At 48.7% G+C, this 10,697-nt stretch overlaps 1 protein-coding gene across 1 annotated transcript in view; it reads right to left on the reverse strand.

Annotated features, from left to right (window-relative positions):
* The window catches only part of ATP9A (ATPase phospholipid transporting 9A (putative)), a 63,602-nt gene extending 58,350 nt beyond the window's left edge, over nt 1–5,252 (reverse strand). The window contains exon 1 of the mRNA XM_055722286.1: nt 5,103–5,252. Coding sequence (XP_055578261.1) covers nt 5,103–5,170 — 68 coding nt within the window. The 5' untranslated portion in view covers nt 5,171–5,252. The remainder of the gene's footprint in view (nt 1–5,102) is intronic.
* Between the last annotated feature and the right edge of the window lie 5,445 nt (nt 5,253–10,697).

Below are 10,697 nucleotides of genomic sequence, written 5' to 3' on the forward strand. Positions count from 1 at the left end.
TAAGGAAGAAAACATTACTAAGCTCATTAGTTCTGCTTTAAAATCCTTATATGACATCCATGATCCTTACAAAGTGCTTTACACAAACAGGAGTAGCTGCAATGGCAGATCGTGCTTTACTAGAGGAATGGCAGGTTTCACTAACCCACCCAGGGTCACAGGCAGACAGGACGGTTTCACTACCTGAACCCTCTCTGCCTTACATGTGCCAGCGTTGCAACGCCAGCAAACACCGGTCTCCACAGCCGCTTTTATTACCGCCCCAGGTTGCGTTGGCACAACACACGGCACGACACTGGTGACAGCCCAGTGCTCGCCGGCACCACACGGTTGCTGCACGCTCACCGGAGCCAAAGCAAAAGCCTCTGAAGCTACCAAGGATTTGTCCTGGAGGGAGAGATGGTCACGCTCAGGGTGCAAAGTCCTGAGCCGTGCCGCTAAATATCTGATTTGGGATGCTCACATGCTGGGATGCCACCACACAATTCATACTGCGAGCAAAGTGGAAAGCAGAGGCAGAAGGATGGGTGGTGAATCTAACCAGGAACATTTCAGCCAGGCGCCTTTTCCTTGTCTCCTCTGGAAACTGAATAGTCTTCACCTTGGGGGAAAAAAAATTCTGGTACCCAACTGAATGGATTTGTCAGAAACAAAATACTCTGAGCACATACAGACAAGTACACAAACATGTTTCAGATTAGCCTGGTGCTCATTAAATAAAAAGTCCTTTTGAGTGGGGCTATCAGCTTTTTCCAGTTGGCCCACTTGTTCCTCCCTGAAATAATTTTACAGGCATTGCACTGTTCTGTGATCTCCTGTTTCTTTGGATACCATCCCTCGTTTTGGGTATCAAGCTTATCGAGCACAGGATGCTAAGTGAAGGGGCTGCTCAGGCTGTGACACTACTACAAAGTTTTCTGCTCGGGGCAAGGTCAATGTCACTGGAAGAAGGTGACCATTTCTGGCAGAACTATTGGCATTATTAGGAATAATAAAATACTTTCCATCAGGAAATCAGAACATCATGTCCTTGAAAGGGAAAGAAAGATTGTCTAAAAATAAACAACTGAAAGTTTACATTGCTGCTTAGAGATCCTGATAAAATTAGCAAGTACTTTCCAGGAATGGGAATCACAAAGTTACAGAAATGTGAGCATTCTTCTGTAAAAGTTTAGAAATATACATTCCTAAACATTTCTTCTTCTTCTGTTCTGCAACTGAAGCACTGAGGAACGGTATTGCAATAGCCCCTGAGGTACAGTAAACTAGCAGGTCACTGTACACCATGAACTTTTCAAAACTATTATCTTACAGAAAGAACGGGAAAAAAATATATGAAGACAGCTTATATGGGGAAACTTTATGCAGTGTTGTTAGTCACATTTTAAACCATAACTTGGCAAAAAGAACAACAAACAACTCACAAATCCCCAAATAATGTCACAACCACTCAAAAGCATCTCTTTCAATGTGAACTGTATCCGAAACTTTGAGTCCTGGAAGTGACCTGGCCTTTAATCTGCCCAGGGATCTAAATGAATGGGAGGTGTTGAAGAACAGGTCTGCTGTGTACTTCATTTAGGATGTTATTTGTTTACAAAGACACATTCTTAGTGATGATGTAAGAAGCAGTAATAGGACAGATTGACCACCAGACGCCAGATTAACAGCTATTACCATGAAGCAGGTTTTATTTATAAACGCAGCGTGTTTTTTATGGAGAAGTATTTGAGAGAACAAATGAAAAATGCTTTTCATAAGCATTTTTCATGTAAAACAAACCTAATAGGAAAAAAAAGTGTCACATTTTTCTAATACTGGGGTAGTATTTGTCAAAACGGTGCTGAAGTTCTTCAACATATTTAATTACTTCTGCAACAAGCACATTTCTCCGATGATAATTCTATGTTTCTCACAGGCTGTGCTGTTCAGTCCTTGGCACCTTTAATATACAAATAACCTTTCACATTTCATTATTTTAAAAGCATATAAAGAATTTTCCATTGCTAAAAAAAAAGGCAAAGCCATGCACAACTACCTAGCCTTTCCATACACCTTCACATGACTCAGTCCCCCTGTCTCTGAGGGTGCAACAGGACAGACGGGGGCTCAGGAAGGGGTCAGGAAGGGGTCCCGAGCCCACCCCTCCCCACCCAGCAAGCGCCGTGGTGCAGAACAGCTCAAGGGTGGGAACACAGCCCAGCTCCGCGGCACACCCACACGCAGGCAGATGGAGGGCAGGAGCTCCCGGCTCTCTCTGTTGACTCTGAAATGGAATTTGCCATTTTAAATAGAGCCAGAGTACACACGCACGTAGAATGGAATGGCCACGTGAAGTGTTGCTGTAAAGCTCCGCCGTCTCATTCTCCATTCTCCCCGCCACATTTCTGGATCGAGGCCTTTTTACATTCAGAGGCAGCATGAGCACAGCAGTCTGCCGGTTTTGAAAAATGCCTTGCAGGACTGTGGACTAAGACCATAAGCTATTTCGGGAAAAACTTGTGTCATGGCCTGAACAGAGCACCTGAGGTGCTTCAGGAGCTGGCAGCTCCCTTCTGGCAGAGCTCAGCTCCTGGGAAGCTGGCACTCGCTGGCCGTGCCGCCAACAGTCCCGCTGCAGCTAATGCGATCCTTCCCTCCCCACCGGCAGATCTCATCGTGGTTTCAGCGCTGCAAAGCATTTGGAAGAACATGGCTGAATTCAAGGCATACAGCTGCAGAATTTAGAGCTTAGCCTTTGATTGCAGCAAGGAAGAGCCACATTAAGGTTATGCTCAGAAACAATCACTTCACCCACTGGTTTATTAAGCACATGGTTTCTCTTCGACACAGATCTCAGCTGTCTGTGCCATCATTCATTTCTGCAAAGCCACTGTGTCAGTTCCTCCCTGGCATCTCTTCAAAGTATGCTAAAGGCTGAGGCTGTAATGAAAGCCCTGCTTGAATGACACCTGCCCTACATGAGAATTAGGCTTCTCTTACTTTTTGTTAACACACATGAAGGTTTCTATGAAGTACCTGAACAGAAACCAGTTCCCCACTCCAGAAGAAACTGAAAAAAAACACACAGAAAAATGTCTGGCTGAGAACTTGTCCCCACTGGTGGGGGTAAAACCCCACAGCAGAAACTACGGTTAGGACTAGTCTAAGGTAAAGTCCTTCAAGACTTTCTTATCCCTGGGTTTTCATATGTATCAGGGAACATAACCTGGAAGGCAGCTAGCTGTCTGGGTTTCTCTCAGAGGGAACAGAAGAAAGGTGGTCTTGATTACGGCTTAGGATTGCCAGGACTCCATCCTGGATGTGACACCAGGGACCCTCCCTGACTTGCGGGCTGATTTCTTCTTTGGTTTATAATACTGGTTTGGATTTGCTCTACTTCAATGCTTTGCTCTCCACATCGTCATTGAATCAAAACACTAACATATCACAGGTTACTTCTCAGTAAAACAAGAGTTCCCAATATACAATAAGTTCCATCCCCAAACAGCGTTACCACACCAAATGGAAACACCAAATCCAAGTTATTCAGACTGCTATTGAGAGAAATCCTAAGCAACCTTCCTTCACAACTTCACGGTGCCAGAATTTCTTGCTAAAACTGGAAACATTGTCCCCGCAACTGCTCATCAGGTAGTTGACAAGCAACGAACCACAGCTTAGGTTAGACAAGGGCAATTTCTGTTAGACACTACTAACCACACCGTAATACCCAAGAGGGTCTTGGTGGAGATTAGAGAACTCCAGGAAATCATTCAAGAAGCTCTGAGAAATTTCTGAGGCTTCCACCTCCTCCCTGATCCCTTTCAATCACATCACCAAGTTTAACGCCACGGTGGCTGCACCTTGTGGAAGTTGCCCAGTGATGCATGTGACACAGGCGCTGGAGAATTACTTGCTGCATCACACACACCTCCCGGGTCGCATCAACTAGCACAGATATTGCTACATCAATTATTAGAAACAGCAGTGATAGTAAGGGATAATTCCAATAATGAATGTACTGTGAAGAACAATTTCAGTCAGAGGGATCTGAATCAAAGCTATCAACCAAAACCATAACAAACCAAGGGAAAAGTATCCATTTCTTCTTGTTCTAACAGTCAGGATTTCCTTTGATGTTTTGGTTTATTTTGCTAATATCACTCACCACATCTAAAGAACAAATTATCCAGAGACAGATGAAGCACCACAACTGACAGCCGGGTAACCTGCACACTCCGTACACACCAGCGCGTCTGGACAGTGGTGCAATTTCCTAACGAAACAGCGTTAAAGGGTCGATTTTCATATTGAACTTCCCGCATGGGGATACCAGTATAAATATATACGGACATTTCCTTAAGGGCCACATCCCACACCGGGGATATTGCAAACTCGCGCCCCCGGGATGCTGTATTGCTGGCAGGGCTGCAGCCGAGCAGAGCACAGACCTTTGTCACAGCCCCACCGACACCGTTCCCGGCCTGCTCCCCGGCGCGGGGCGAGCGGCCGCGGAGCGGACCGGATCGGATCGGGGCGGCGGGGATGGCGGCCGGGCCGGGCGGGGCGGGGGCCGCTCGCACACCGCCCCCCGCTGCGGGGATGCGCTGCGGCCGCGCTCGCCGCTGCCGGGCTCCGCTTTGTCTGCGCGGGGAGAGGGCGGTGAGGACAAGGGCCGGCCGGGCACGTCCCCCGCCCAGCCGAAGGGCTACCGTCGCCGGCCGGTGGCTGGCCCCGCTCGCCCCACGCCCCCGGCCGCAGCGCAGCACCGCCCGGCAGGATCCTGCCCTCCGCCCGGGCGCGCCACGGCAATGGCGTCAGGAACAACCTGTCAGCGCCTGCCTGCCTGCTTGCCTGCCTGCCTCCCCGCCTGCCTCCCCCTCCTCCTCCTCCTCCTCCTCCTCCTCCCCCTCCCCCCTCGGGCTCGGACCGCGGCCGCGCAGCGCAGGGCGCCGCGGCCCCCGCCTGCCTCCGCCGCGGCTCCGCGCCCCGCCCGCCCCGCGCATCCCGCAGAGCCCCCGCCGCCCCGAGGCCGGGGGTCGCGCCGCCCGCCCCCCGCGGTACAGGCGAGGAGCGAGGCCCCGGGGCCGCGGGCGCTGCCGCCCCGCCGAGCGGCTCACCCGCTGCGGTGCTTGCTGTCCATCCGCTTCTTCTGCCGGACCGGCTGCAGCGGGATGTTGTCGGTCATGGCCGCAGCTGCCGGGGCGGAGCGGGGCGGGATGCGCTTCCCAGCAGCGCCTCGGCCCGGCCCGCCGCCGTCTGGCGGCGCCGCCGAGGGGGCCGGGCTCGGCGCCGCCGGGCTCCCAGCACGCAGGTGCCGCGCCCGCTCCGCCCGCCCCGGTGCGCTCCGCCCTCCCGGCCCGGTCCGCTCCTCGCCTGCCGGCCCGGTGCGCGCCCCTCCGCTCCGCTCCGCCTGCCCGCACCTGCTCGGCTCGGCCCCGCACCTGGCCCGCCCGCGCCCGCTGCCTTCGCCGCGCTCCCGGCCCCGCTCCCCACCCGCGCCGCTCCCGGGGCCCCGTGCCCGCATCGCCGCCCCCGGGGCTTCCCCGCCGGGGGGTCCGCGCCCCTCCGCGAGTCACAGCTGCCCTCCCGCAGCATCCCGCCCCGCGCGGGGCTGCTGCCCGCACCCTGCCCGCGCCGTGACCTGCACCCACCCCGCGGTGCACGCCTCGGGTCCCGCATGCACATGTCCTCCGCAAAGGCAGGCGCAAATCGCTTCGGCGCTTCTGTTCTTATGACTTCAAGCTTTGCTTTACAATCACGGTGATGAAATCTTCATCAAAACGAAGCATGCAGATCAGATTCAAAAAAAGCACTGGGCTACAGAAGCTGAAATACGTGTGTGACCTGATAGAACTTTTATCAGAGAGGGTTCCTGGGTGCCACCACAGCCTTTCCCACCTTCGTGTTCCTGTCCCAGCTAAACTCTGCCCAACGTGACTTTGACACCTGCTGTCTTCTCCATCCGCTCATCTTGCTCCACTCCAGCTCTTCTACCTCCACGGCATTTTCCTCCTGCCATCTTCATATGCTTATGTTCTTCCTTGCCACGAACAAGAAAGCAAAGGAAAAAGCAAAAATTCTTTAAAGAACCTCCACTCTGCTCACCACTCACTCGTGCACCTTTCATGCTGTTGACCTTATTCTTCATCCAAACCTGAAAAACAAAATTCCCTGTGGCAAAGATGTATTTCATAAGGAGGGTTAGAAACTGGTACTGCAATGGTTCTATTCAAATGAAGTACACTTTCCTGACAATACTATCATGAAAAAAAATGGTAAAGACAAAAATTCATATAACACATCCTTCTTAAAATGTGGAAGGTTAAATTACATCTAGAAAAACACAAATAGGGAAGTCTAATAGGGTTAGTGGTATCTGGTCAGTCAACAGAAACTGTGCTGGTAGCCGGGTGAGATCTTGGTTAAAGTCCGTGGAGAAAACCACCAAGTGATTGAAAAAATGTCAGTAACAGTAACAAAGAAAAAATTGCTTCAGACTGTGTAAATAGTTAGGGATTGCCCCGTGTCACAGCTGGGCGATGGGGATCCAGCCCAGCCCCTTGCAAATCGCTTCCTCCCGCTTCACTGTTCCCCTCTAACGCTTTCCTCTCTGTGGGGCTGTGCTCTAAAGCAGCTCTGCAAAAGGAAAAAAACCATCTGTCTGGCAGCGTTCTTTTATTTATTTCAATCACATCCCATTAGAAACTGGATGCCTAGCGCAGCCTGCAAACAGCCAAGCAGCACCAGTGAGAGTGCCGCAGCCTCAGGGGGGCACGGGCTTGGACTGGGACCTTCTCCAGCTGGATTTGGTCCAAGGGGAATCATAACATGGGGGTTAGACATTTTCTGCAACTGAAGCCTTGCCTGCACCAAGCAGTAGCTGTGCCTGTTGCCGGCAGGTGCCCGTGCGTGCTGACAAGGTTACTGTTTTGGTAAGGATGCTCTAGCTGCCGTGGGCATTGCCCATCTCTCTCAGTTTGCTCCCACCACCTGCATCGCCACCCCGCCGAGGGCAGCAGACCTGCTGCGGGCTGCCATTCGTGCCAGCGTAACTTCTTCCTGTTTGAAACCGAGGTTTACAGGGTGCACCTAACACAGATGGGGGAAATGCCCAGTGCAGATAAAGATCACAGTCAGATCTACACATCCACCTCAGCGCCTAACACTGCAGCCCCGGTCACCAGAAAATCTGAATGCCGTTCTTGCGCACGGCCAGTTTATTTCTCACCCCCTTGCAGACAGTCTGCAAACCCCTTCATTTAGCAGATACCCTGCTTGGCAATGTTCACCAAACCCAGACTCGCTGTGCCTACTTACACACACAGCCATATTTAGGCCACTTACAATGGGTGTCTCATTTAATTGTTGTAGCTATTCCCTACAGCTGCCTGCAGTCCCAGGATGCCAGGTCTCATCTGCCTGCACAGCCCATCTAAACTGCTCGCGGTTCTGCAGAACTAAAATACCACAGTCACAATGACCAAGAGCAGAGAATGGGTGGGTAAGCCCCGCTGTAAGTTCAAATCAGCATTTGCTTTAACATACTAAAAAGTAACATATACCAAACTGACTGGTTTTTTTTTCAAGATGAGGGACGTTTGAGTATATCTTAAAATGAGCTCAAGGTAATCTTAAATAACAGTACTTTCCCAGTGAAAAATAAAGGCTATTAAAAAAAGAAGAGCAAAGAATATATGTAACAGAAGAAGAGCAACGAAGAGTGAGTCCCCGGGTAGCACTCCTCTCCTGCCCTCGCTGCGTTCTAGCTCAGGTTACACCATGGATTACACCAGCACAGGAACTGCAACTGTCATTCAATTTTTTTGCTTTGCAGTTGAAGTAGAGTCATCCTGACATTTTGTAACGAGGACATTTCAGCAACGTAATTAATAGTTACACCAGTTTCAGGCACCAGTACCCAGAATGTTTAAGCAGATATTTTCAATGCCATTCTAAATAGAGCAGTGTTATTACAAAAACTGTTTGTAGAACTGACCTTTAGACTGTATTTCAATTTAGTAATACCATGTTCTAATTTCTTATGGCTTAATCTACTGTTCTTACCCACTCATAGGGACAATTGAAGTAGAAATAGAAATCTCTTCTCCTCCCACAAACATTTCAGCTTATGAAACATATTTGCTCCATTTTTTCTCGTATTCAACTGCAGAAGTATTTTTTTAAATGAGAGAAAGATAACTTCAAATGATAATTTACTAAAAGGAGCTACTGTAGAACCTAAACAGGATGTTGTACTTGACCAAAACCGTTGCAAGTGATAACACCATTGCTACAAAACAACTGGCCTAGTGCTATAACTTGGCTGAAATGACAATCCTAACCTCCAGCCTTGAGCCTCAATCTGTAATTAAAATAAAACTTATCAAATATCACTGTTTGCTCTGAGGTATAAGTGGCACTGGATTCTAAAACAGCCAACATTCTTTCAAGCACTACATTTTGGCCCTTGATATCTTTGTGTTTTAGACAGAAACGAACGACATCCCCCCTTACATGGAGCAGCTGAACTTCCTTCGTATCATTTCTGCACATTGCCCAGCTCCACCATCCAACACCATGGGAGGAGAAACAACTGACTGTTGTATGGGGACTCTCAATCCAGTAGTCCTAAAAGAGGAGCAAAGCAATGCACAGCCAGGTTTACATGTATCTGCATAATCAGGGATAATAAATTTGGCAAAGGGTGACAGAAATCAAGCAACAGTGAGGCTGCAGCCTGCAGGCTTACTCCTGCAGCATTTGAGGATTCAAACGTCCAAAGCCTCCCTTAAGGGCACTCTAATTTTTTGCCTTGCATTGTAACGTTTTTGATTTTCAGTTAGAAAATCACTGGGAAAGATCCAGACTAGGCTGTAGCCCAGTGGGCTAAACCCCCTCCCTGACATATTTCTTCCATAGCATTAGCTTTGCTGTAAAGATTTTACATGGGATCTCCCCATTCACAGCAGGTACATGCTCTCCTGATTTCCAAGTCTTTGATTTTCATTTGCGTGTTGAGAAGGAATGCCCAAAGGAAAACCTCCAGCCTCAGACTGAGAAGTTTGTTAAATCAAGTAAATAAAACCTAATTTGTTTTTTCTGATGCCACGGACTTTTTCCTGTTATGCTCCATTTTTGCAAGCACAGAACCTGAGGCTCACAAAGGAACCCTGCAAGCTGCAGAATGCATACTGCACAACAGCTAATTAAAAGGAACTGATTTATTTTTCATAATTATAAATCATTATCTATGTTTTTTTCTCCCAGGGCCCAGGACTGGTGGTTAAATTATCACCAGAGCATGCAGAGTTTTATTCCCCTGCCCGCTCCCCCCCCAAATGATTTGTCCTAGAACCGATGCCGGACCACTTGGCCACCCCTGAGGCTGCCCTGTAGGGCAAGTTTATCGCATCCTGTCAGTGTTTTCATCACTGCATGTTATAGATCCCATTTCAAAACCAGAAATTGTTTATTGGCAAGTCCAAGGTTGAGCCCCCATTTTTAATATGAAATGTTGTACAAAACTACCATGTTGCTGATTGGAATGATTTAATATTTTTTCCCAGCACAAGCACACTTGCTTTGCAAGCAGGATTACGTTTTATGCACTGAACAGTCATGAGCCTTATGGTCTGCCATTCATGATTGCAAAGGCAAGTGAAAGTTCAGCCTGGCAAAGCACAGCCTATGGATGCAACTGGCTGGTGGGGTGTGCCTCCATCAAGCCAGAAATTTCTGTGTCCATGAGCCTTTGCCACAGTGGTGCCCAGCGGTCTGGAAGACGGCCTTCCTGCCCTTTTTTGTCTTTCTCCCCCCATTTCTCCATCCATCATGCCTCTGCGGTGGAGCACCGCCTCCTCCCTGCCTGTGACACCAGCTTCTGACCCACAGGTGATGCCTTCCAATGCTTTCACTGATCCTCAACTGCATCCAGGTCTCTAAGCTCCACTGATTAAAGAACATGTAAATAAACTCTGTTTTGGGGGTGTGCCGATATTCCCCCAAGGAGCCAGTCCTAGTGCCAGTTTCCCACTCAAACAATAGATGGTGGTTTTGACAATGCACTTGCAAATTGTACTCATTACCTTTTTAGCACAATACGCTATAAATTTTCTTCAGTTTCTTTCAGTTGTGCTACTAAATAAATGAGGTTTTTATGCATAGGACGCCAGTGGTTTTGCCTCATGAATGCTGCAGAAGGTCAGAATAATATTCTGTTTGACTTTTTATATGCTGGAAGATTAATTCAATTTTGAAACTACATTTGTTTTACCTCACCTTATTTATTTAAACCACCCCCCCAAAGATGAGTATCAAATTATAGATAATTCTGACATCTAAGGAGATATCTCAGGCTATAGGTGTGTAACTGGTTGCACAAAATGTTTATAACTCTGACAATTTGAGTTGTGACATTATTCTTTGTACCTGTTATTATCTGATTTCACAAGTGCACATTTTACAAACACCAAGGTGCAACTCCTTTGCACATGGTATTTTGAGCTTTGTTTCAGAGCTGTTTGCAGCTGCACCGTTTGTAAGGAAGACATCAGGCAGGAGTAGGGATTTGGTTGCTAAGGGCTTGCAAACTTGCAGTCATGCAGTAACTGTGCAGCAGGCAGCCTGGTACGCCACATTATGTCCCCATGCTACTGGCTCACTCCCACAAATGACAAGGAAAGAGGCAGGTTTGGTGCGGTGGAACATCACTT

This window comes from Falco cherrug, chromosome 10, assembly GCF_023634085.1.
Source record: "Falco cherrug isolate bFalChe1 chromosome 10, bFalChe1.pri, whole genome shotgun sequence".
In the NCBI taxonomy this organism is placed as follows: domain Eukaryota; kingdom Metazoa; phylum Chordata; class Aves; order Falconiformes; family Falconidae; genus Falco; species Falco cherrug.